Genomic DNA, 27,614 nt, shown 5'->3' with positions numbered 1-27,614 from the left:
ATGCTGGTTCAGCACAGAAAAGACCACAACTTGTTTATTCCTCCAAAAGCATTTCGGAGGACCATCAGGATAAAAATATTAATCTAATTAATCAACCCCTTAATTTATGCAACAAGAAGTTCCAACCAAACAACAACAAAGTTAATTGTGTTAAAAAGAAAAGCATGCAAATGTACATAAATAAAGCTTGTTGAAATACTTGCTTGTCTTTAGAACCACATTTTGCCCATTCAAAAACTACTTATTTAAGGTAGCAGAACATAGAAATGTTTAAAGAATATGAGTGAAACCCTCTAACAGTACATAGTCATGCAAAAGGTTCAGTTTCTGAAACATTTCAGTTACACCAGGATCTTTGGCTTGACCCCCTACGTCACACAGAACTTCATATGAAGGCAATCTCACAACAAAATTAATCTCCAATACAAATCACAAAACTTTGGAGGCTGTATATCCAAAACTTTTGATCAAGGCCAAAGGTCAGCAATCTGTCTTGAGAATTAAGAGGAATAAGCAGAATAAAGCTGGCTTCTGGACTTGGCACTGCGTTCTCAGCCCACAGGCCTCCTGGCTTGTGAACATTGCTCTGAATGAGCTCCAGACATGTGGCTGTGGCAACCCCTCTGATCTAAACACTACACAGCACAAATACCTCTGTGTCAAGAAACACTCACCTGCAACTGGTGTGGTCCGGACAGCTGACCTGCAGGTGGCTGGGTCATATCACAGCTGGAGAGAAGTGCGAAGAGCTTGGTATCACTCCAGTGGTCATGTTCATGACTATTTTGCTTACAAAATGAATTTAACTTGCTCTGGAAGGAAGGGATAATAAAATTAAAGGGAGATCAAACTTTCAAAACCACACTGTTGTCATAGGAGTATTTAAACAAATGCATAGACACTATTTGTAACAGCTTTATTGGTTTAATAACTGTTGTACAAAATTGGTCTCTGAAAGATCATAACAGCAAAAATTACTCTGTAATTATATTTTGTACAGTATTTTAGCAGAGCAGGTACAATTTACTATTTTTCTGGAAAATAATGTTCTCAAAATCTGAAATAGCCACTGATTTTAAAAAGCAGCACAGTAATATTTCTTGTGTCACAGCAAGAGTCAGAAACACAAGTCTCATTGTTTTCTTAATTTCATTTAAACCAGTGACAGCACTATATGGATACAGCTCATTTTGCATCTCTACACTGCCTAACTGCAATCCTTTACAAAATATCTTCTGAACAGTAGCAATAAAAGCAGAAGGATAAAAAAGTATCTATAAGGCTTGGTGGTTTAATCCTTTTAACCAGGGTAACAGGCAGCTGACACTGTAAGGGGAATTTTGATCCCAGTAGAAATGTATGAGTCATAAAATCAAAACCGATTCTGAGCACAGCAGTCACGTTTTTCGTTCCTTGAAGAAGTCTGTTCCTTTCAACTCTTCTGGTAGATAGTCCTGCTCCACAGGTCCCTTGTACATGGGGTTGTATTTGTAGCCTTTTCCATAGCCCAGGTTCTTCATGAGCCTTGTTGGGGCGTTTCTCAGGTGCAGGGGAACAGGGGGCAGTGGTCCTGTGTGCATCCTCAGGCATTCCTTGACCTTGCCGTATGCCCTGTACACCTCTATAGACTTTGGGGCTCTGGCAAAGTACACTACACACTGTGCTAGAATCACCTGCAAACAAGCAGAGTGAAAGGTTAAATTACCTCTTTTAAGCCCTTTGGGAAAAGGCCCGTTATTCAGGTTGGTTGTACAGCATGGCAGGGATGTAAAACTGACCTCTGCCTGCTACTATAATATGAATACTTAAAACAAGATGAATTATTTAACAATACCATAGCTCCATGGTTTTCACTACTAGAAAATAACAGCTACTTTATCTATCATAGAAAAAAACCAGAGAAAAATTATATATGTTCATGCATCACATTTTAACAATAAATATGCAGTGACTTCTTTTTAAACTACAGCATCTATTTTAAGACCTACAATGTTCTCTGGTCAAAGAAGGGACATGCACAATGAACAAGTAACTAAGTCTGTCCTGTCCTTGCAATCTGCTTCTTTTTATAGTTACAGATAGGTTTTACAGTTTGCAGAACTTTCAAATCAATGAATTAATGAAGCATTTACCTCACACTCAGGCATTCCAATGAAGTGACAGCCTTGATAAGCAGCAACTGCTTGTGTTAAAGCCAGAGGATCTGCCAGTCCTACAGAAAGGGATCAGATAAAAGCAGGTTAGAGTCTATTTACTTCACTTAATGTCTTTTTTTTTTTAAACTATTTTTCCCTTTCCTGCATATTTCAGAGTTACTTATTCAGATACTGGAATTCCTGGTACAATACCAAATCATACATAAGATACACTCCCTCCTTCCACAAGCTTTCCTCCTCCCACAAAAAAAAAAAAAAAAAAGAAAAAAAAAGGAAAAAAAAAAAGTCTAAGCTGTGTGTATGATTTAGACTGAATCTGCTGCCACACAGTGGCAGCCTGAGCAGTAGCTGACCACATACGATTCTCCTACCTTTTGAAATTAATAAAGAAATGGGGAAACATTGCTATACAGACATAGCTTCACAGCTCTCCTAACTCTTCACCCATCACATATGTGCTAAAAGTGTTGCTGGATCTACTACTTTGGATAAGTAAATAAACATGCCTTACAGCTATTAAACCTAAGGAATGCAGGTCATGGTAGGTATTCATGTGCCAGACTTATTAAAAAATCAGACATTCCTGAAATACACACTCTGTGCTGGCACAAGTTTACTGGTGACCTACTAACCAGCAGGGCTTAAAAGAATCCATATTAATACACACCAACCCTGACCTCAAACACATTTGTCTTTTCTGAAATAGGTAATCATCACAATGATACCTCATGTAGGTCTCTGCTTGCATACACAAAATTTTTATGCCATGTGCAGCATTTCAGTATTCTGTACCTATTCTGCATATTTTGCATTTGTTTTTCAGAAGCCAGCTTTTAGAAACCAGAGAAGCCTGGCAGATCTTCATTCAACATGATTTCCCCATGTGAAATAGTGCAAATACTGACCTATATCTTCACTTGCAAACCTCACCAGCCTCCTTGCCACATAGAGTGGATCCTCACCGCCCTCAAGCATTCGAGCAAGCCAGTAAAGGGAGGCGTTTTCATCAGAGCCTCTCATAGACTTGTGCAGGGCAGAGATGCAGTTGTAATGTTCTTCTCCTGTTCAGGATGGGGGAGAAGCAATACACAAAGCTGTTAGGAGGAAATTAAGTGAAATGCCTTTAAGGGAACAGAATATATTTTACTCGATTACATCAGTAAACATAAGGTGCTTTTTCAAGCTCTTTTTAGGGATATGTGGTTACAGTGTTCATTACTGTTTGCAGTGCCTTCATGGTTTCCCATGTGAATCATTCCCTAACTACATAAGCAAATCAGAGCAACTGCTGATGAAAAGGAAGTTGTTTTTTTGTAAACATTGCTAGGCAAACAATTTGGGTTTTGTAAACTAAGTGCCTTCCCTTCAAAAGAAAAAAAAAAAGATAACCCCAGATATCTTAAGCAGTTAGGAAGAAAACTCTACATAAATAGTTTGTAATTGCCAAAAAGTACAAGCACAAAGAAATAGATGATCATTGCTTTTGGACACACACAGAGATCTGAGAAGACAACACACGAATCAAGAGAAATCCAGTGATACAAGACAGCACTGGATACAGTAATACAGTAGTGATATTTTAGAAAAGCGACATTTCATATAATCTAAAACTTGAAAATGAAATGCGCAGTAAAACACGAGTTTGATGTGCTCTATAGGGGTGAGAAAAAAGGAAATGCCATGGATATACAATGATGGAACACCATACAATTTAGAAAAAACAGAATTGCAGTGCACAACCCTGGGAAACCCCTAAGAAATGCTGAGTTCAAGTGTGGACACTTGCCCTACTGCAACAACACTTGAAATGCCAGGTTTCTAAGTAAAAAGTGGGAAGACTGAAAGAATTACAAGGATTTTTTTTTTTTTAATATTTAAGCTTAATATATTATTAGATTTGGACTCTAAGGAGAAACAGAGCTATCCCACAGATCTTCTAGGGCTACAATTAAAAATAGGGAGTCAGTATTACAAACACTGAATGAGACCCTTCCTGCTTACAATTTTCCTCTGTTCAACTGGTTTTGATTCTTATGCATGTCTTTTAATCAAACTTGTAAGAGTATTTTGCTGCAATATTTCCATGTTATCTGCTTTTTTTATTTTTCAAGTGCCTAGCATTCCTTGGCTCACAGCTAAATATGTGTTGTAAAGGCAACTGGCTGCATGCAGAGCCATCTGTTAATATTCCTCTTCTTCCTAAGGCTAAAAGGATTTACAGCCTGAGGGCCAAATCAGAACACAGCAGTGACTTGTAGGCCCTGAAAAATAAAAGGGCTGCCTGAGTGAGTTTGGGAACCAACACCACCATGCTGCTGTAGTTGTTCCTTTTGTAGTCAGCAAGACCTCCACCTCCCAGGTCCACTGCCCTCATCTCTGCTCCTGCTAGAGTGTGATTCTGTGGGGAATTCAAGAGGTTGCTGGTGAGCACAGGCAGTCAGACAGCTATTTTTGCCAGGATTCCACACAAAGAGCCCTGGTATGCAGCCCTCACTGGAGCCAACACAAACAGCACGTCCCTGCTCCACCAAAACACTTGAGTCAGGAGCAGTAACCCCGAGCAGCTGAACTCGCATCATCCTCTTGCAAGAGGCGTCTCTTGGTCTCTTAAAAGTAAGGAAGATGGCCTTTAAATATCTCCAGAGGTTGCACTCATCCAGAGTTTTCTGCTGGAGGCTTTTATGTGCTGTTTGGGCTACTGTAAAATGCCATATGTGAGGATTTCAGCTGGAGAGGCAGAAGGAATCCAGCAGATAGGTTTGGTTTAGATATATAAACCTGCAGGGAATTTCAGACTTCAGGCTGAGAAGGGAATTAGTTTTTGCTTCTTATTTCCTTCCTTACAAAATTCGTGTTGGTGACAGAGCTACAATGACAATACTTCAGTATAGTCACGTTGCACTATCAAGTAAAGACAAAATACAGTGATGTGCATTGGAGAGAGATTTTTCATTTCTAAAATGTCTAAAAATACATTTCTAAACTTTCTAAAAATACAGTTTATAGATAGCCTGAGATACCAAAAGCAGCTTAAAAAAACCGAGAACTTTTAGTAGACCTTTATTTATTAGCCTTCTCATGCTGGTTAGCTAACATATAGGTTTGGGCCTTATCAATTCAGTTGAGAGACATTCACATACCAGTTTATCTATCTCTGCTGTATCTCAGATGCCTCTTGAAATCAAAACTATGAAGAATTTTTGGAATCAAAATAAATTTTCTCTATGCAGTTCCCACAAAGGCAAATACCTCTCTGAAATAAGACACGGCACAAGAGGCTTTGTGGAAGAGAGAGCTTTTCTAGTGTCTGACATATACCGATATATAAATCTTGTTGACATATGCCCACAGATTGCTTTATGTGCTCATGAGGAGTTTTCAGGCTAGTTTAAAGCGCTGATTTAACTCAAGTCATATTGGTAGAAGATATGGGAAAAGGTCTTGTTCACTGACCATAATTAATATTGGAGCTTCTTAAACCATTTCTATTCACAAAGCAGTGGGCAAAACTAAAATCAGTCCCCATCTCAAATTATTTCTTATCTTAGGCAAAGGTAAACATCAAACTGCTCACTGATAAAGGAAAGAATAAAGCCTTGGAAGTAAGAGTAGACCAAGAGCATGGATGAGAAGACTTCTCATTCTGATCCAGCAGAAAAATGAGCTGGAAAAAACCATTATGGTGCAAGTGAGGTGATTTAACACCAGTTAGGAATCCAACTCCAAAAAAGCCACTCCCCTACCCCAGCAATGATGTGCATGGTATGGAATAGCAACTTATTCCCATCCACATGGCTCTAAGCTCTGCCCTGACAGCAAACCCAGGAGAGTGAGATACCTTCTCTTTTCTCCTCCTGAGAAGGTAAATGAAAAACTGTGTTCCAGACTGCAGAATAAATTAACTTCAGCGTAACACATTCCCAGTGTTTACCATACATGAAGTTATGTCACCACAGAGGCAGTGAAATTACTGATTTATCTTATTAAATCAGTGCTAGCAGAGTGATACAATCTGTAAAAGGAAGGGGCAACAGTACAACTCTATTTTAAAGATCTAGTCACTGCCCATCTGCTGGTAAACTTCAATGAATTTGGCTGCTATATCATTTTACTAAAAGGATCAAAATTTTACCAACTGCAATTAAAAGCTAAAATATTACTAACAGTTTTTGTCTCCTCTCCAACTGCAAGGGTTTCAGGCAGCTGCTCGCAGTGAAATTTGATTAAAGTTGTTTCTTTGTCCTTCCAGCTAAAATGCAAAAACTATCTGCACAAAAACCTTTTCTTTACATGTCTGCACATAGATTAGAACAACAGCATAACAACTGCATTATGAATGATTTCTTTCCTAGATTACTTGATGAAAATACAGAAGAGAATGCCGAATTACATGTATTTGGCAAATTTTGCAGAAGGTTAACAAAAAAGAATGTAAAATAAAAAGTCCATATTTACTCTTTGAACACTAATAAATTATTTTGTGTTTTCTACATGAACATGCAACACATGTGTGTTGTTTCTATCATGATTAGACCCTCCACTTTAAAAGACTGAAGCATTTTATTTTAGAGGACTGTAGATCCCACCACCACAGCTGTGATTCAAAAGGTGTTAGCTAAAACATGCTACCAAAAAAAATATAAAATATATGCAGTAGCCGCCATCTGAAAGTCCTTAGTATTTAGGACAAATGGCTACCTCTACTATGGACAAAAGTGGTCAACCTGCAGCCAACAGTCAGTGGACAACACAGACCATTCTACAGAAGAAATTCTGAAAAGACATGTACTTGGGCAACCTGCTACTGTGACAATATCGGTGTCAGGCTTTCTGGCACTTATACAACCCAGAAAAACAGTTTTCACTGCTTTCACCATTCTGAAAATCTCTAACCAAAAACCCCGCAATAAACCACAACAAAGATTACTGAAACAAAGAAGGGCCTGACACACTCTACCCAGACTTGATGCAAGCCTCAGGAAGATGCCATCTCTACCAGAGCAAGAAGGTGACATAGCCAAGAGTTCTGTGTGACAGTGGCCACAAGGCGACAGCAAACACACAAGGGACCTATGCTGTGCAAGAGACTTGTACCAGCGAACCAGTCAGATTTTCCACTTCCTTCTAGTCATGACCTCTTCCTGCCACAGACCCCATAAAATGTTTCTTCTCCCTCCCCCTGCCTGCCCTTGACTTCTCAGCTGCCATTAGATCAGTATCTGCCCAGCTGCCTTTCCCCTGAGAGTGAGTCATCATTATTTCTTTGTAGCAAGAAGGCTGCAGGCGGGCATATGTTATAACCAGCCTCAAGAAAGCTCTCATCACAGATTTTGAATAGTGGCAGTTAATGCAGCATATCAGAAACAATGGCCTAAAAAAAAAAAAAGAAAATAAATGAGTTCTTCAAATACTGCTTGGCATAATCATTTCATACTATTCTGCACAGTCATTCAAGTGTTGCTGAAGAACCAGCATATTCATTCAAGGGGATTCACCTAATTCTGACACTCACTGATTTTTAACCCTCTAACATAAAATGGTTTAGTGGCCAGCTACTGTGATGCCTAAGATTGCCAAGTCACAAATTTCGCAAGAGTGGTTATCACTCTAGGAAGCATTAAGTGCAATGCGATTTATGTGGCCTGCCCTAAGCAAGCTACAGAATTCATTACCTTAAAAAGCAACTCTAAAAATAAAGCAAACTGCTCAGGTTTTGACATAACATATTGCTGTGGATCTGAGCACTCCCAAGACTTTCAAAGGAGTAAAAGTGCAATGGAAGATATCCAGCCCTTCAAGAAAAATGTCCTCATGAAATTCTTCTGCCCCTTTCACTGAAACCCTCATAGACCTTAAATAACAAATAATTTCACCGTGCAACTAACTGTTCTCAGGACAGCAAATGGGTCTTTCAGCTAATCTACACTTCCTGGTTGAGAAGTAATTTCAAGCTGAACGGCACTGTAGAGGAAAAGTAACTTTTGGGACAAACTTCAGTACAACCACTGTTTCAGTAGAGCAGCTGGAACAAAAAAGGGAGAAGAAAGAGGAATTAGAGAAGCTATCACATTTGGAGAACATTGCATCTCAGAAACTGCATCTGTGACTCACCTGCTCGGTCATACAGGATGTGAGACCGCTGGAGCCCCTCCTTTACATGCTCTTCTGTTACCAGAATGCTATGTGCAGCACCACCTTTGGCAGAGGTGTTCAAAGGAGCGTTCCTTCCCGCTGCTACTCTGGCCTGAACTGCCAGCTGGAGTCCGTTCAGCCCAGTCCTGGCATCCCCATCACAAAGATAGGCAAGCGTGTTCAGAGCTTTCTCCTCTATGTACACCGGGAATCTGCAACAGAATAACCACACACCCTTAGCCCCCATGGCACTCCTCTCCCTGCCTGTTGTGCTGGGGAGATGATGTTTCTTTACAAAGATTCTTGATGCACAGCTGGGTTTAAGAGCTGCCTTAACTTGTCCTGCAGAACCAGGGGCCCATCCTCTTCCTCCTGCTCCAGTGCCTGCTAAATACAATTGCACACAAAAAATGTAGGGCAGGAGCTCTCATCTATTTAACCCCTTTATTTTTCCTCACGTCAATAAATTCAACAAAAACTAGGTTTAGGTTTTCACCACAGCCTAGTTCTGATACAGCTAGCTGAACTTTACAAGGTTTTACTCCATCAGCATTTCACTGGTGGCAGTTCAAATTCCTTAGTGGAAGAACAGTGAAAAGGCAGCAAGCTATCCAAATGCAGGTAAGAGAATATAGTGAGTTATAAAGTCATTAGCATGATGTTTTGAACTAACTACTAACAACAGCAAGAGGTGCTATCAGTTGTTCTTTAGAAAACAACAACTGGAAAGGCTGTTTACAATGTAAAACACAGTGCATCCTACTCTTTTCATATTACAACTTAGTCACTGGGGTAAAAAAAAAAATCTTATTAGAAAGAAGCTGCATCCCAATACATGTCCATCACTCTTCTTGCCATCTACTGCTCCAAGTGTTTCACAAATGTTAAAAAGGCCAAATTCTAGTGAAATCATGTTCTAAATTAACAAATCACTGAGACTAGCTCAGTTGATTGGAGCACGGTGTTGATAACATCAAAGGTTTGATCCCTGTATGGGCCATTCAGTTAAGAGTTGGACTTGATGATCCTTGTGGGTCCCTTCCAGCTCAGAATATTCAGTGATTCTATGAAGATGAGAAGACCTGAGAAATGCAGCAGCAGGATCTCTTGAGATCTTCTAGTGAGTCCATGAAAAATCTGTGAGAACAATGAAGTCCTCAAGTTTTGTCTCTAGGTCTTCACCCGCTAGGCTGCAGTCCTCACTGTTGGGACACATCCAAACCAGCTCACCTCTGCATGTTTCATAGGCACCCTGTTGGGGATCTAACCCTCAAACGTCAGTTATGTAGAAAAGGTAACAACTAAGGCAGAAGGTGTAACTGATCTGATTTTGAGACAGCAGCTAATGGAATTAAAACATGACATTAATGGCCCGAACTGAGCCACTTGTAGTAGCTGCACTGTAAATCAAGAGTGACAGGTATCAGTAAGGATTAGCACATAGGGCTTGGTGTGAGAGGCTGTTTCTTATGAAGCTCTTGTGTGTCAAATAATTAAGGATTCACAACAGCCCTGCATCTTCATTTACCAAAAGATGTGTTACTATTACTACCAGTGGTGTAGAAAAAGGCAGCATCAGGATTCCCAGACAGATGTGTCCATTGATTTTCTTTACTTGCCATCTCCTCCTCCTTGGAAACCCACTCTGCACTTGTCACACAAAAGAAAGAGACTGTAGGTTCTGGAAAAAATTTAGCAGTTCATATTTGAGTCCTCTCATGGCCACACATAAAAAGGAAGAACTAGTAGAGCTGCAATCCTAATCAACCACTGCAAGTGAAAGCTGACAAATGTCTTCTAGGGGCAAACCCCATGCTGCAGAGAGTAGACAGTAGGAATGACATCCTGGCAAAAACAGATGCATCACATGCATCTCGTCATGACTTTTTTCCACCTCCTTATTTCCCATGCATTTGATGAATCTAGTAAAAAATATTAACACACACAGAGTGGCACTTTTGCCAGGGTGTTTCAAACACCATCTTTGAACAAGGAAGCAGAACAATGCAAGTGCACAGAGACTTAGTCAATTATCTCAAGCATCAAATTCCTTGAAAATCAGGAAGCAACATTCATCCCTCAGCACTACAGATGGGTACCGTACCAGATCTCTCATAAGCATTAAATTAAAAAAGCCAGCAAGGAAAGCAAATGCTCTTTTTAAAAAACCAGCAGGCACTACACACAGACATCCTACTGCTAAGGCCTCCTTCAGCAGAAACAACCCCAAATATACAACATGATGAGCAAACACTTCTCACACACCAGCAGGGCATACTTGAGAGAAGATTTCACCTTCAAGGACGAAGCTCTTTGCCTGCTGGTTACAGAGAAACACATCCTGTGCTTGAGGCCTCCTCGCACAGATACCACAACTGCAGACAGTGATGCCAGTAAAGGGGAAGCATTGAGAGCAGTAAAAGGCAGGTACTACCTTGGAAGAAGTTAAGTACAGTCTTTCCCAAAAAAAGCTGAGGCCTCAAGAGCACTTTTGCCATTTGCCTGCTAATTTAAAGCTGAGTTGAATTCATGTCTCTTGTTTCACTATAGGACTCTAACTGCCCTGTTGACTCAATGTAAGCAATTTATATTACAGGAAGTGAAACAAATATTCACAAGAAAGTATGAAAAAGCTGGTTACAAGCAGTGGCCTTGTCCATTTCCATGGTGAAATTCAGTTGTAACCTAAGGGTAATGGCAATTCCAATTTAAATAATGCATTATGTATTGGCTGATGCAGTCCATGCCTACAATAGCACGACATGCAGGATGTGATAAAGAACAACAATAAATGGAGAAAACTTCCACATACAAGCTGCTTGCACAGCACATTGATGAGAATCACTGATTGGAAATAACACAATGCTTTCCTGTTGCATAATCTCAGCTCCATACACATTTGGTATTTCAAAATAATAAAATATTATACTCAGAACAACTGAATTGAGATTTTTTTTTCTGAGCAATTAAATTCCATTTTCCGATTATTTAACTTCACTAGGCAGGAGTCTAATTTCAAAATCAGGATGGCAATTATTTCAATACCTTGGCTTCCAAAACCCACTGTTGTGTTTTACATTTTTAAGCCCATCCTGTCTTCAGAAGCTCAAGTGCCCTACTCCCTCCAGTTTATCCAACTTCTGCACCCATCAGAACCACAAGGCAGAATAACTGCCATGCTTTCTGACTTCTTTCCAAGCTCCTGATATGCTTGCAGATGGGCAATCCCATATTTTATTCAACTTCCAAAATTAACACCGAACACCCACTGGATGCCAATGGTCAATGTTGGTACCTTGTAACCAATGATACGGAGACCAAAACATAAACAAGCCAAAAGGGACGTGCTGGGATCCATCACTCACTGGGCTGAAGGTGATATACTAGCTCAAGGAATGGAAAACTACCACTACAGGATAATAAATCCTTCTTCCAGGTCCACTTTATCACTATTCCCTTGAGACAGTTTGTGCCAAGAACCAACATGAAATGTCTGATGAACAACCCATTAAACCTACACAGCACCACGGCACTTGAGCCAATGACAAGAGAGAATAAGCAGTATCACAGAGTAAATATAAGGAAGCCCAAGCAAGGAGAACCTGTGTGATCAAAGATTTAAAAAATTACTGAGCAAAACGAGATAAAGCACTCATTGCTTCTTTCCCACATAAATCAGTACTTTCTTACTTTCTCAGTGCAATTATTCAAACTATGTTCGCTCCTTGGCAGACTGCAACACTTTTACAGGCAAATACAGTTCTTCAACTGAACTACTGCAGTGTGTTATGCACTTCTCACTACCTTACAGCATTGTCTCACCTCAGCAACTCATTTCCTAAAAGGCAATTGAATGGATATTTCAACTAAGGAAAAATTTTCAAGAAAGTATTGAACATTGAAGATCCAAAGGAATTCCACCTTCAGTGTTGTGATTTACGAACCAGTGAATTCGAAACACGCCAGAACTTTGTAATACAGCCAGTAGCAAGCTGAACTGCATGATGTCTGGGCTTGCCAACAGGAACCTGGGGTTCCTTCCATTTCCCTCAGCTGTGTGCCTTCTGTGCTATCTAGCTTCAGACACATTAATCAACCATCCAGTTTACTGTCTGACTTCAATGAGAGATACCATTCTGAGGGCAGCACTTGAATGGCAAAAATAAAAAGCCAAGAGAAGAATTTGGTTTCTTCCACCACTGACACAGTACAAGTGTAATGTATCAGTGCACACCTGGAACAGCTGGTGCTACTACTGACACAGCATAAACTGCAGAAAGCACAAGCAGTTGCAGCAATAAAAAACATCTTTAACATTGACTTTTTACTTTTCTTCATCATGAGTATGTTTCTTCCTTTCTCGTTTCTCCATCTTCAGTATACTGAAGACTATACTTCAGTACAGTCTTCAGATTGTAAAGACTTCAGTAAAGTACAGTCTTCAGATTTACTCAAGACTTCAGAGGCACAGTTTGATGGCAGTAATGCTGATGCAAATATAACAAAAAGCACATATTATCCTAAAGAAATCCAGTAATAAACATAAAAACTGTCAAAGAACCTTTGTGAGCCATGATGACACAACAAACAGAAAGATATCCAAGAAGTAAAACTCACTGCTAGTTGCTCCAGCGTTAGAGCAAGAAAAGGCCACAGGGGAGTGAAAGAGAATCCAGGTGATCTAACCTTATCAGAAATCTGCACCAATGGTGGAAGTAAGATAAGAAAAATCCACAAAGAAAATCTAAGGGAACAGTTTTGGATAGAGCACACTTTCCTTGTGGAGTGCAGATGATGAAATCTATTGAATCACTAGGGGATGGCTGCATCCTTGCCAAGCACATAAGATGCTTGTAAAGGCTAAGGAAGATTCACCCTCACCATATTCCTCAAGGTAACAAGAGAGACCACAAAGAATCATCCTCTCCTTCAAAATCTCCTAGGTAAGCCATCCTGTCAGACAACTGATGTGATACAAAACCATCTGATTAACTGTGGCCAAGTACTACACAGCAGTGTAGTACTTCATACTACACTGCTGTGGCTTGGAAAGCGAGACTAACATGGGAAATGAAACCAAAAATTCAATGTACACATCTCTTGTGCCTTCCTGCTAGACCCCTGCAGCATTTTCAAAGTGGGTACACCCCATAGTTTGGGGACATGCTGCCTTACAGCTCCCTTTCTCACTCTGGTATAAAGGTGAGCACCATTAACAATCAAATAAATTGTAATTGGTGATTTCCATTTATTCTTCAGGACAGCATGAACAGTTATCTGCCTGCATCTAATGACAGTTCTGTTCCATAGAGGCAAGGGCATAAAAAGCTGAGACAGCTGCTCCTGCAGAGCAGTGGAGAGGAAATGAAGAAGCGGAAATGGTATGGACACTGAAGCAAGAAGCAGGAATCAATGAGAAATCCAAACCAGAACCACGGGAGGGTGGATGGCTTATAAAAATCTGAACTTATAAGCAACAGAGTGTAGGAATTGTAGCTCAGCACCAGACTGCATAATGAAAGATAAGAAAGACACAACTGCAACAAAACCTCCTCCATTCAAACCCCCATTTTTATTTTTAAAGGCTTGGCTCCCACGACTGCCTTTGGAGTGTGGCCCTCTCTCCCCAGGGAGAGATTTCTGAAACTGTGTTAGTCTGACAGTCTGCCTGCCAGACTTCTTTCAGTTTGATGAAGCACCGCGCTGTTTAAATCATCCATAGCTATTGGAAGGTTACAGACATGGAGAGTCCAGCGAAATCCAAACCCAAACAACTGCAGCTGAAACTATGCCTTGTACTTTAATCCTGTACAGAAAGGAAAGCCTCTGAACCCCAGTCAGGGTGTAGCCACAACCACAGCTGTGCCACTACATTAATGCTGACATGCAGTACTGCCTTCTCTTCTAAAATTCACATTACTACAAGACATAAAAGCTACAAATGAATAAACCATGAGGCGGGTAACCTAAAAATAAAAAAAGAATACCTTTCCTTACCTGTCCTGACCTCAGCATTCAGGTTGGTAATTCTTTGTGCTTACATTCTGTGACAAAGTTCAAGTGGGTTCCCTCAAATTTATTTCATACAGTCTGTCAATCACCACCACACCAATGCACTGTAAATCACAAGGAGTGCAGCCAAGAACCAACACGAAGGAAGTGTAATAGCTTGCATGTGAGTACCACAGTACCATGCATTACTCTTATTTGCCAGCCTCCTGTTTCAGAAGGCAGATAACATCTCTTGTAGACAAATCTGGATGTTGTTTTTTCCAAAACTTTAGAAAGTGTTTAATATGAATTTATCTGTCTGGACAAATCCTCAGCAAATCCTCAGCAGCAGAATAGATTTAAATATCCTGAGAGGGTGAGTCAGGAGTTATGGATCCAAGTATAAAATTCTGTCCTAATCCAGACGGTGAGATTATGTTTTGGATGGAGAGAGCCAATGCTCTGAATTCTCTCTCTCCTGTCACCCCCGCCCCTGCCATATGCTGCCACTTCTTTTCTTTACTATCAGAAGTGGCTAGGGTTTCTCTTCCCACCCCCAACTGCTTCATTCTCTCCCTGGCAGGCAGTCAGCTCCTCGGGCTGTGCACGTTAACACCCCGCAGCCCATAAAGTACTCACTCCGAGCTCTTGCTGCTGCTGCCAGTGGCAGGGGTGCCGTGCTGGTCGCTCTGGCCCACAACCTGGAGCCCTAAGAACCTGACAGCCCTCATCAGAATTGCCTCCATCGCTTCAGCCGAGAGCTTCTCCAGGACGATCACTCGGCACCGGCTCAGGAGAGCGGCGTTCACTTGGAAGGAAGGGTTTTCTGTGGTCGCTCCTATCAGGGTCACCGTCCCACACTCGACGTGCGGAAGGAAAGTGTCCTGAGCATGGGAGGGAAGCAGAAAAAGCTGATCTCGATCAATGACAACCTGAAACATCCCATGTGAGTAGGCTACCTTTTTTTTTGCGTCTTGTGAGACTTTGGGTTCCCTGTTGATAAAACAAATAACCACACTGGCAAGGCAGTTAATCTGCAGATATTGAAATTATTTAATTTCATGCACACAACACCTTAATAATAAATGACTGCACTGAGAATGACCCTACCAGGTGAAAAGAAATAGGGTAAAGAAATCTGCAAATTTTGGGTTTGCATGACTTTGGTTTATTGCATGGCAACACAAGAAATCAAGAAATTGCCTTATCAAGGATAACAAATAGTGACGCTACTCCTAAATACTTTGAATCAACCTTTAGGGCTACAATTCCCTGCTTAATTCTGTATGCAGCAAACTACAGGAAGATTACAGAACAGTTCAATTTAATAACTGCAACCTGTAGTATTCAAGCATACAGAATTCAAGCTTTCCATGGCACAACTGAAAAAACCTTATACCTAGGAAAGAAAAAAGAAAAAAAGCCCAAGTGATGGCTGCAGTGTTATCCTGAAGTACCATGCCACGACTTATTTTTTTTCTTACACAGAAGAGAGGACAACATTAAAATACCCACCTTTGGCACATTCACATTCCAGACCTTTGTAAAGGTAATATAGAATGCTACCCCCCCAAATGGAGGCTAAAATGAAGATTTGTGCAGCAAACACTACTAACATGACTTTGCAAAAAATAAAATTTCATAAAAGTATCATATAAAGACTGGCATATTTATATATAACTCAGTCTTTTATTTAAATCCCTGAATCACAATAATTAAATGTTGGTTGGAAGTCAGCTAAGGAATTTAACTTTTATGTTTCTGCCAAATTCATCTACTACAAGTATTAACACTGAAATCAAAAGCCCAGAGGAAGGTATCACCTTAAGGCAAAGTGGGAGATTTTACAGAAGCGCTGACAAAAGCTCTTTTAAAACATCAGTGTAGTACAATACCTGCTGAGATTTATTGAAACGATGGATCTCATCAATAAAGAGGATAGTTTTTCTCTTGAAGAGTCTTTTTTCATTCTGGGCTTGGCTGATGACATCTCGAACATCATTTGTCTTGGCACTTGTGGCTGACAGTGTCACAAACCTCATGCCATTCTTTTTGCTGCTGTTGGCTATGATGTGTGCCAGTGTAGTCTGAAACAGCAATAGGAGAAAGCTTTGTAAAAATCATTTCAGACACAGAAAGTACCAATTTAAAGGAAATATGTCAAGAACAAAGCTATAGATTTTGGACATAGGGGCAGTGTTGACAGTTTACAGAGTTAATATTTAGCTTTTAGCTCACGTTATTCTAGGGCACAGAAGACTTAAAAACTTCCTGCTAGAGGTAGCTGCCAATTCCTCTGCTGCACTTCCAATGCCTGCACTTTTCCATACCAGACCCTGTGAGCCTCAGTACTGAAAAGGACAGCATTGACAGCTGTCTCCTTTGTCACGGAAGAACTCTCTGCCAAATACATTTCTGTCACAGAAGACGGGCTGACTGCAATTCCCTGTGCAGTTATTTTGTGGAGCATGTGGATAAAGATGCTGGACTACCCCAAGACACCTGCCTAAGAGCTTACAGTGCAACTGCATGTGAGAAATAAAAAGCTACAATGTTTTTAACTAAACCCTTTTATATTTCAAATACACATAAAAATGAAATTAATCAGACTGCAGTTTCTACAAAAGCATGAGAACATTAGCATTAGAAATTGACATGTGTACTTCAAAAAATATAACTCTTAAATCTAAATAGTTAACAGTAATCAAATGCTGACCCAGAGAAGCAAAAGGTAGCTGACTGAACAAACTGGCTGTTTTTAGTAAGCAGTTATGTTGTTTTTCTGTCCTTATGAACAACCCCTTCAAATCTAAATTTATTTAGAATTTCACTTAGCCTACCTAAGCACAGACACAACCTCCACCAACTTGGGTAGATTTACTACACCAGAACATATCACAGACATGGTTTTGAGACTTTCCTTCACAATCCTTAGTTAACACAGGTGTATGCCCCAAAGAGTGTGTATCTCTATTTGAAAGTACTGCTAGAGAAAACATGTGATTCTTCCATCAAGCTCACGGTTCTAGTAGAGAAGGATCCAAAGCAGACCGAAGACAGGAGAGCCTCAGCAGATGAGGACAGGGACAGGTGCCAACAAAACCACCTCAGAAGATATTCTAAGTGCTGAGGTTAAAGCAGCAGGTGGTGTCAACCTGATCCTCTTGCAGGGAGGCTGCAGAAACAAGCACCTACCACTTGGCTACCAACGGTGTTGCAGTACCCTGCTCTGTCCATTTAACGGATTTCCTTGTCCCTGAAACCGCAACCAGCCCAAGTTAGAAAATGGGAGGCTAAGGAGAAGGATATATTGTTATTTATTCTTGCTTCAGTTTTAGTAAGGGCTTCCTGATTGCCTTCAGAAGCAGTGTCATTTCAGGTCCTGCCATAAGACTCACACCCCATGTCAGATCCTTCCTCGTTTCCTGGAGCTCAATCCACCAGCCCATCCTCAAGCTGTATCATTGCAGAGGACAAGACTGGAAAAACACTTGGAAAGTGTTTGCAGCAAAGCCTACAGATATTAGCAAGATCTGAGAAAATAACAAGCTAATTCCACCCCCACCCCATCAAAACCAAAAGAAAAATATCTTTGAAACTGAGTTATCAAGTTAAAACCAAAATTCATGTTTCCTTTCAAAAGGGCCTTGAATCAGAATGTGACTTCAGAGGATATATCCATGCCTTAAAAATCTCTGAAAGCACACAAACATCCAATACATCAAATTTGAGGATGAAAAAGGAAAATGTACCTTTTCCTTCTCTAAAAGTGGCAGTGGTGAGACAACAAAGAAAAAAAAATAAAGCAGCTATTCTTCTTGTAGCTTCAACTGGGCTGGTAGCTCACATTGTACCCTGGCTGTAACTCAGAGAGTTTTGTTATTTATAAAAAAAGCAGTAAAGACTTTGTTTTATACACATGCACAGGAGTCCATATTTTTAACTCTAATTTAGGGAAAAAAATCAAAGAGATTTGTTTGAAAGTTACTGTTAGACCAAGAATCTACTTGAAATCTGCTGCACGGATCCCAGCCAGCAGATACCTCTCTCCCTCTGCCAACTTGTGGGTCACCAAAGGTTGCAATAAGAATAACATACATTGCCTTTCAAATGCAATGCTTGACTAGGACAGGCATGTTCACAGCCTCTTCCTTCTGTTCTGCACAATCAATCATTCAGCAAGTCAAACTGCCTATCACACAGATGCAAAACTTTCCCTGGTCCTCTGAAAGACTTCCCACGAGTTCAGGATTTTTATGCTGCTTTTTTCCCACCATCTCAAGCAAAAGTCAGTAACAAGCTACCTAAAGGAACACAAAACCTAGTAGAGAATTCATGTAAGCAAAGTAGCTTAAGTATGAAGGCAGTAGCACAAAACACCTATAACTCACATGCTAATTTCCTAGTTTTCCCCCATGGGCAATGTATTTAAGGAACAAGAAGAAAATTAGAAATCTGATATGGAATAAGGCAGTAGAAAATACACTGATTATCCTTCATAATCTAAAATAAATTTTGATGTTTGATTCTTACACTGGAAAACAAATCTTTTTAAATAGTGACACTGATGTTGCAATTTACTGTGAGTACCCCTGAATCAGAACCTGCATAACAGGCACAAAAGGAAAATTTAAAAAAATTGGTAATACTCCTTTTATTATACAGGTGTTTCTTATTTAGTTCATGTTTCTTTCTTTATGGGCAGGAGCAGGAATATTGTTTCCCACAAATTAAGAATAGGAGTGATCCAGTGATCCTGCAAACTAATCTTTTGCTAACTTCACTAAAAATAACACCTTACAAGGAGCTCACAGCTCCTTGCCCCTTCTAGAAACCATTCTTAGTTCTCTTCTACTATGACGCCAAACTATTCAAACTCATACCTATTACCTCAACTTTTATGCTGAATATTGTGAGACTTTACTGACCTACCTGTTTAGACAAGCTAAAGCAGTGACATCATCAAAAGCTGTTCTGAAACAGAAAGAGATTTACCAAGAAACTTCCGAACCGCTATTCACCAATGAATAACACTTAACTTCAACCCATTTATTTCCAGACTCACTGCACACAGAAAAAACACTCAACTACTGAAACTCTCCTTCACCATCCTGTACCTATTGCTTTGTGTCAGCCCAAATGAGAATATCCTTTCCCAGCAGCTGAAACTATCTCAGATTTACAAATAGCCAGCAACCAACCAACCAAAAAAAAACCAACCCAAACAAGCAAGCTCACTCACAGCAACTATGCTACTCATTTTTCAAGGCTTTGATACAAGTTATGGATGAAACAAAAGCAACCCACAAAGCATGCTTGGCTCCACACACCTCCCACTGTCAGAGCAGAAAAGTCAATCAGATTTGCTGTTTGGTAAGCTGGGTGTTTGTACTAGGAGACAACAATTTTCTGTATACTCAGAAGTCTCCCTGACTGGGCAACACTCCTAAGTATGAAGTATTTCTCTCCTCTCTGCACTGCCAGTAGTCAAAGCTCCCTCACATCCACGGCTGGAAGAAAGGGTTAAAAGCTCATACAAGCTAAGCCAGTCTTATTGATGCTGATGTTCAAGTGCTACCTGCTCAGAAGTAAGATGGTCTTATTGATTTTTGCAGCCCTGTACCAGGCCATTAAACTATGCTCACCACATCAGCTCACCAAAGTTCCCTACAAGAATGAAGAGTGGTACTGCCTAGCTCACTTCAGGAAGTGGAATTGGAAAAACCTGGGAAGGGCTTAGAACACAGGATTAGACCATATCAAGAATACTGTGCAACCCAACGTCCTACACAGTTCTCCCAGGAAGTCTGGAAGGCTGTAGGCTCTGCCAGGCCATGTTTAGGTGACCAAAGAAGATCTGGCACAGACTGGCACAAGTGCAGCACAGCATGGATTATTCCTGAGCACGGATAATCCAGTTGGCATGTAGGTTTCCCCAACAAGTGACTTTGCTGGTTTGTTCCAGAGCAAACCACAATGTATATTATGTTTGTAGCAGGGATGAAAAGAGACTGATAAGCCCAGTGCAAAACACAACAGGCTAGTTACACCTACAGACCTGTAGGGTCTAAGCCATGTTATCAGAGTGCTGAACTAGCACCCTGATTTTCTTTGCAGCTGTTTGACCATGACTTTGCAGCTATTTTTTGCTCTTCTTTTATTCTGGCTAGGATTTCCAAATCTTTGTTTACAAGGTGTTGCCATCAATGGTCTCCCCTCACCTTCAACCCTCCCTCTGCTGGCAGCAGGGCCACACTGTGGCTGCCAAGCAATCATGAAAGGCCGTGCTCTGTTTCACTGCCTTGAGGGAGACACCAACAGCATCCTTGGATGCCACACAGGGCAGCAGCTCTCTGGGATGTAGCTCTGTGGATGTTCTCTGTGCCACACTGCGTCACAGGAGATAAGCCAGGCCGTGTCTAAAGGAAATTGGCAGCACAGCAGGTGAACATGGCCCGGGGACACTGTCTATAGAGATAAACACAATCAAAAGTAGCAGCAGTTGGTGTTTATATAAGGGCAGATGCTATTCTTACCCATCTTGTTTGGTTCCTCAAACCCCAAATAGCCCACTGAGATACTACTGGAGGAGTAAGTGTCACTGAACAAGAGACACAGTATGTGCTTTACAGCACTTCCAGAATCCAAGCCCAACCAAGCATAAACAGATGCAAGGTCATTGCATAATGTTTGCTGAAATGGAGCTGTATCTCCATTTGCTGTATTCTGAATCGTGTACTTAAATTCCAACTGCTTTATGGATACAATGGTATTTTCTCTTCCAGCGTTCTCTTCCTAGAGAGCCACCCCAAGTTATTCCTGATTTAGATTGGCATAAGCAAAACCAAGCACACTGCATTACAACACTGGTCCCTGCAAAGGAAGTGTTGCAAACACAGGTAACTGCAATGGCTAACCCATTTTTCAGAGCTGTCCTGGACTTTGAGTTTACACTACAGTAAAAAACATGATGCATTTTCCGTTTAAAATTTCATGGTAATCAATCGAAGGAACTCATTAGTTCAAATGGTTCAAATCACGTCCCAAGCTGCATGAATAAGAGAAGACAAAATATACTCAAGCAATCAAACAGCCCATTAGGTAACCACTTGAATCAGCAAAATAGGAAGCACTGAGAAGTGATGATAAATATGTGGGCACCAAAACAGGTGCTGGACTTTCTGTCTGTGTTTCAATAGGTCATTTATTGAATGCAAAGAAAGAAAAGAAACACAGGCAGTCCTAGAAATAAAATATAATGTCAGAGAAGATTTGATAGAAACTTCGAAGACCATTTACTGGGGTTTTTAATGTTTTGCACTCATACCAACATTGCATATTTTATCTTATTACAGGAGTGCACACATGAACCTCAAATAATCATCCATGAACGCTCTTTGTCTTATCTTCTGTAAGGAGTGGGTTCATGCCACTTGCCACCTATTTTTTTCTTGTTACACAGCAGCCATAAGAGGGAATGTTTACTGTACTTAAATACGGAATGTTCAGGTTTATAAGGCTTAAACTTCATCTGTGGCAGCAAAATTATTCGGTGCTCAAGTTACGCTGTGTCCCCCCGCTAACTCTTTACTAAAATTGGTGCCCCAATGGCAGACATGCAAAAATCTAAATCCCTGTATTAAGATGCCATAAATCACAGCACAGCTTACTCACATTACACTCGGATTTATACAGGCCTTTAAAAATTTGCATAGTCAGTATGAACAAGCTAACTGTTCCTAAGTTAATAACCACGGCATCTCTTTCAAGCACTGTTTCTTCTGGCCTGAGTCTGGTCAGCTTCTTAAAAGAAGAAAACTGGCTCTTGTGTTCAACACTTCAGAGTGACAAAAGTGCAAACAAAAAGTCAAAGTCTTCATCAGAAAACCTTGGCTTCCTATGTAATTAGGATGACAGATTCAAGGTACAAAGATCATGTTCCCTTAAAGTAAGAGGACTCAGTACAGATGGAAACTCAAAAGAAAAAAGGATTGCAACGGAAATACCCCAATTTTGTCTTTTCAATTTTGAGGATGTTTCCTTCAATATTCAAGTGCAGCTGAGGCCAAAATCAACTTGGGCAGAGCAGTTACATAGCACACATATTTTTATTCTAGTACCTAGCTTTATTGTCTCATGATAAAAATTCTCCAAAAATACTCTTGACCTACAATAAGAAATATTACATTTATAGCACTTTAACAAGCAAGATTATTTTCTTCTTGCTTAGAAAAAGGCTCTTGAACTACAATTTTTCATAAACATCCAGATTGAAAAATATGTAAATTGATTTGAAATTTGGCCCTAATGATTTATTCCATGTTCAGTTTGGTTTTTTTTACTTAGTCCTGCTCTACCCTTTCTAAAGTATCAGTTACCATGGCATTTGGCTGTAGAAATGGAAGAAGGCATAGATGGGCTGCAACAACCAGATTCCATGGGTAGCAAGAGCCTGTAGAGGTTTAAGAAATGTATGACCACCTTACACAGCACTTCTGAATTTAGACCAACATATCTAATTATGCTGCTATTTTAGCTCTTTGATGGGCAGAGCTTAGCCTATGGCCTTGTTACTGCTGAAAAGCACTGTACTTAATGGAAGCAGTTTTTCCTGATCAGTCCAACCAGGTCCTGAGGCAGTGAGCTTACTTCTCCTCTACAGGATCTTTCAAGCCAAATATTGCTTTCTCATGGAATGTCTTCTTAGACATATTATATACACACAACTCCAACAGTGAGAGGGATAGGCAGGCAAGAACAGATCTCCTTTTTCATCTTCAGGTCGACTACTTTGCTTGCATGTTAAATCTGTCAGGAGAGGAATTTTATAAGGACATATCCAAGAAAAGAACAGAACTTTTAGCTATTTAACTCAGACAGACATTATGATTTATGGGGAAGAAGGCCTGAGATAAAACTCTACTCTAGCACCATCCTAGAAATATTGATAAACATGGGTGAAGGGGCAAAGTTCAACTTTTTGCAGAAGGAATTTCTGGTTCAGCCAATAATGGGTGTTTCATCAGGAGCCAGCTGAAAGCAGATAGACTCAAAACTCTGCTGAGAAGGAATAACCTAGAAAGCAGAAGAGTTACCCAATAGTATTTTTGCTCAGTGAGTAAAAATGTAACAGATGAGTAGTGGAACTGTTAGACAATTGACGAACAACAGAATTTAAACTCTGTGAAAAGCAAGCTTACTAAATACAATTATGCATAAAGCATATGGGTGAGGACGATGTGCCGTATGAAAGGAGAACGAAAGCTGTGACATTACAGGCATAAAACAGATCACCCTTTACTCAAAGACACTTACCACAGAAGGTTCCTAAAGGAGACCTGGAACACAACTGTTAGGCTCTCACAAGCTCATGAAAAAGCACTTCCATGGTCAAAGCCAGGTGCATTCATCAGATCCCAACTCAAAGGCCACTGAAGCAGTGCCAGTTTGCAGAGACTGTTCTGCAGCCTTTGCTTTGCTACCACTGCACTTGTACAGCATTTTTTTCCTGAGCAAAGAGGGCTTCATGAAAAAGCAAGCACATGCTGATGACAGAGATAACAAGAAACAAAAGGCAGGAGACCACAAAAAATATAGAAGCAAGCCCCTGAATGTGTTATTCAGAAAGAATTCCTATTTATTAAAGAACTGAATTCCACTTCTCTCTCTGGCCATCTTACTTCAGTCAATCCACCTCCCCTTTAATCAGTTTTCAGAGACAGCCCTTCTTCATCCCATCTATTCTGAGCTCTTACTTTCTGCTATTACTTTGTTATTTTAAAGGAAGTGGCAATTATTGAAGTTCAGTAGATGGTTCTCTTGAGGTGTATGTTATCTAGCCTAAGAAACGTGCTGCATCACTGCTAATGGTGTTCATCTCATTCTAACACCTGCTCCTTATTTACTGTGATTGATTAGCATTATTATTCAAACACCACACAGCAAGTCTCTTTTATTTTCAATTAAGTATGCTGATAAGAGCAAGCTGCTGCTCTGTCCTTAACTTCTCTGCTAAGCATCAATTGCTTCCCCTATCCCAGATTTCTCAAACATACTCTCACACAGCCAACACACCAAATTATATAAATATATAATAGATGAAACTAAATGTTGTGAACACATTAGACTGACAGAGAAAACTGTATTTTGTTTGCCCTGCCACACCACAAATCTGAAATACGTGGAACAACAGGACAAAATTCAGGCGAGATCTTAAACACTGCTCAACCACACCTGAGGCATTCCTTTGGTCCTTCCCTCACAACAACTGTGAATCCCTTCACTGCTGTGCTAGACGGTCTCTGGGGATTCATGATGGCCCCTGGTATGCTAAAGGAGGCAGGACATGAGGATGCAGTGGTCAGATCCCACAAAGACCCACCAGCCTAAAAGTGGTTGAAGGTGGATGAGTGCTTAGCCATAAGCTACCTGGCTTCCAAACCAGTGCTGCCTTCTCTAATGGGCAAGAATTCATTGGCTAAAACAAACCTAGTACTCGCAAACTGTGCTGTATTAACCTGCTGGTTTCCTAGACATATTTAGAGATTCTGTGTTGTGGCTGTTTTTCAGCTTCTCAGCCATTAACTAAACCACAGCTTATGTTTTAGGTACAGACTTTGGAATGATGAGATCTGAATTATCTGAAAGCAAGAGAGGCCTTGTGTAACCAAAGAGCAAATTGCATGGAGCAGGGCTGATGGGGATGGACCAATTCTATTTTATTCACGAGGCAGGTTGTGTTTTTTTGTAATCTTAAGTGAAAACTAATGGACATCAGCCAACGTAAGGAAGCTACAAAAGAAACCAAGAAGACAGAAGGGCGAAGAAAAGAGAGAGTCCGAAAACTAGCAGGTTTTAGGTACAGCGGCCTCAAAAGCCACGTGAAGCAGCGGCGGCCCGACCCCGCCGGCTGCGAGGGGGCCGCCCGCACTCACCTTCCCGCAGCCCGGCGGCCCCCAGAGGATGAGCGAGGGGATTTCGTGGGACTCCAGCAGGGACCGCAGCAGGGTCTGCGCCCCCAGCACCCGCTCCTGCCCCACGTAGTTCCCCAGCGTGTCCGGCCGCAGCCGCTCGGCCAGGGGCTTCCCCTCCAGCTTCTGCGCCAGGCTCTCCCCGCACAGCACGGCCGCGCATCCATGGCCCCCCGGCACGGCGGCCTCGTCCCGCCCCGCGCCGCTCCTCTCATCGGCGGCTGCCGGGCTCTGCCCGCCGCCGCGGCCCTTGTGGAAGAGGGAGAAGACGGGGGACCCGGCGGGCGGGCGGGCCTCCTCCGGCTGCCCCTCGGCCTGGCCGCCCGGCGGGGCGGCGGCGAGGCGCGGCCGCTTGCTGGGGGGCTCGGCCTCGGCGCCGCCGGCCTGCAGACAGCGGTCCAGGTGCGTGTTGATGTCGGCGCCCGGCAGCTCCCGCAGGCACACCGGGCACTGCACCACCCGCTCCCCCTCGGCGCCCTCCGTCGGCTCCATGGGTTCCCGTGGCCCGGGCAGGAAGCGGAGCCGCCCGCAGCCCTTCGGGAGCTGTAGTCCGCCAGGGCCCGCTCCCCGCCCCAGCAGCCGGGCTTTGCTGCCCCTCGGCTGCTGAGCAACATCGCCGAGCGCTCTGGATTTGGGATCCACCTGGTTTCTCATTGAAATATGAGAAAACGTCATTCTCTGTGGAAAAAACATCAATAAATTACTAATTTTTAAAAAATAAGGTTCAAAAACGAACTCTTGTATTGTGCAGAATGTAGGGCAGGTTGTATTTCAAAGATGGGCACAGTAAGCGGTACCATTCGCATCCTAAATTACGACCCGAACTTGACCCACTGGTAATTCTTTCCATATTACATCTTGTTTTCTTTCTTAAAGTATATGTTTAGTTGTAATTATACACTGTGACATAATAGTTCCCAGCTTGTAAAATTCAGGTCAGTCTAATGTCAGCTGTATTAGGAGGTAAACAAGTCTGGCTACTGGCTAACAGTACCCCCAGGCTTAAAATTTGAAAGTGGCTAGTTAGAAAGTGGCCAGCAGGTCAGAAATAAAATTTTTTATTTGAACTGATGATGCAAAACCAAAGGACTGCGTTTGAAGCAAAGTACTTTACAGCCTATCATGTAAACCTAGTTTTTACTAAAGGGATTACAATCTAAACCCATATGTTGAAAGTAAAATGAGGTGTTTGTGGGTTCCACTTTTTGGCTAATACCTATTTGCCTGCCCATTTCTTTTCCAATCAGAATTAGAAACAATTACTATATTGTTTATATTTTTATAATGCAAATATATTGATTTGCTACTGTAGGGTAGAAAAAGCAGCAGGACCATAGGTGTGCACCGCCTGTGCTTACCGCTAAGCAGTGCTTTTATGGCATGTGTGGTCTCCGAGTGTGCAAGTGAAGCTGTGGTTCATGAAGCAAGGTATTTTGCTTGGAGTGACTGATTGGCTTGCCAAAGATGACCCAGAAAGTAGAAGAAAGTATCTCCCAGGCCAGAGCTGGGGAATGTAGATGTCTGGGGGAAGGTTTTCACCCTCCTCTGGGGGAAAATGGAACTTCACACCATGTGAAGGTCACAGTTTCCCATTGCTCAGTGACACATGACCAGGGTGAGATTTCTTCTCTAGGACTTTGGTGGAGGCACTTGCAAACAAATTTCACATTCTATTATTCAGCTTTTTATTTCAGGGATGTATTAAGATAATAATGGTGGAGAGCACAATCACGTTTGGACTCAATCCTAGTCTCTGCTTGGTAACAGAGCCCAGTAAGACATTTGAGCTTGCCATCCCATTAATATTTTCCCAGATAACTAACTCACTGGTTAGCTTGAAGAAACATGTCCTTTAATTAGGACATGTCATTTTCATAAGATAGATGGCCACATTTGGTGATTAAAGCTTCGAGGATGATGTGCTCTATGGAGAGCCTGAATCAGCTTTCCTTGGTTGAAGTCCTGTCAGGCCACAAGGTCTTCACAGCCAGGCCACTCTAAATCACTGTAGAATTTGAGTAGCTGTAGACATGGAGGTAGCAGAAGGGCATCTGGAAACATGTCCTGTTTTTTCCTGACAGCTTTCAATTACATCTTATCATCCCTTGCTGTGGAGTAGATCAGACGATCCATGGAATAATGGCTCAAAGTTCAGACTGAGCTGTTGGGTATTTCACCTACCATTGTCAGAGCCTTTCAGAAAACCCACAAACCTGCTTTTGAGAAATGGAGGAAAAAAATCTCATAAAGTGTTCTTTCAGCTGATGGCAATGGAAAGGGAGGGATGTCAGAGCTGTGAAAGTTGTTGAGAGATGCTAGATGCAGCAGACTGGACATTTTTACATACTGGATGCATGACTTCTTC

General features: G+C 41.4%; 2 protein-coding genes across 2 annotated transcripts in view; one reads left to right on the top strand and one right to left on the bottom strand.

Annotated features, from left to right (window-relative positions):
• Positions 1-739: 739 nt before the first annotated feature.
• Positions 740-25,924, bottom strand: WRNIP1 (WRN helicase interacting protein 1). The gene is made up of 7 exons (XM_058807634.1): positions 25,214-25,924; positions 16,175-16,366; positions 14,919-15,163; positions 8,268-8,500; positions 3,062-3,217; positions 2,133-2,212; positions 740-1,673 (listed from the first exon to the last, which is right to left on the bottom strand). Exons 1-7 carry the CDS (start codon positions 25,922-25,924, stop codon positions 1,398-1,400), a joined length of 1,893 nt encoding a protein of 630 aa, XP_058663617.1. The 3' UTR covers positions 740-1,397.
• Positions 14,936-27,614, top strand: part of MYLK4 (myosin light chain kinase family member 4) — an 81,681-nt gene continuing 69,002 nt past the window's right edge. The window contains exon 1 of the mRNA XM_058807627.1: positions 14,936-15,225. Coding sequence (XP_058663610.1) covers positions 15,170-15,225 — 56 coding nt within the window. The 5' untranslated portion in view covers positions 14,936-15,169. The remainder of the gene's footprint in view (positions 15,226-27,614) is intronic.

The sequence above is a fragment of the Ammospiza caudacuta genome, chromosome 1 (assembly GCF_027887145.1).
Source record: "Ammospiza caudacuta isolate bAmmCau1 chromosome 1, bAmmCau1.pri, whole genome shotgun sequence".
NCBI classification, from domain to species: domain Eukaryota; kingdom Metazoa; phylum Chordata; class Aves; order Passeriformes; family Passerellidae; genus Ammospiza; species Ammospiza caudacuta.
Note: the sequence above shows the minus strand (reverse complement) of the source record. Positions and strands in the feature narration are given on the sequence as shown.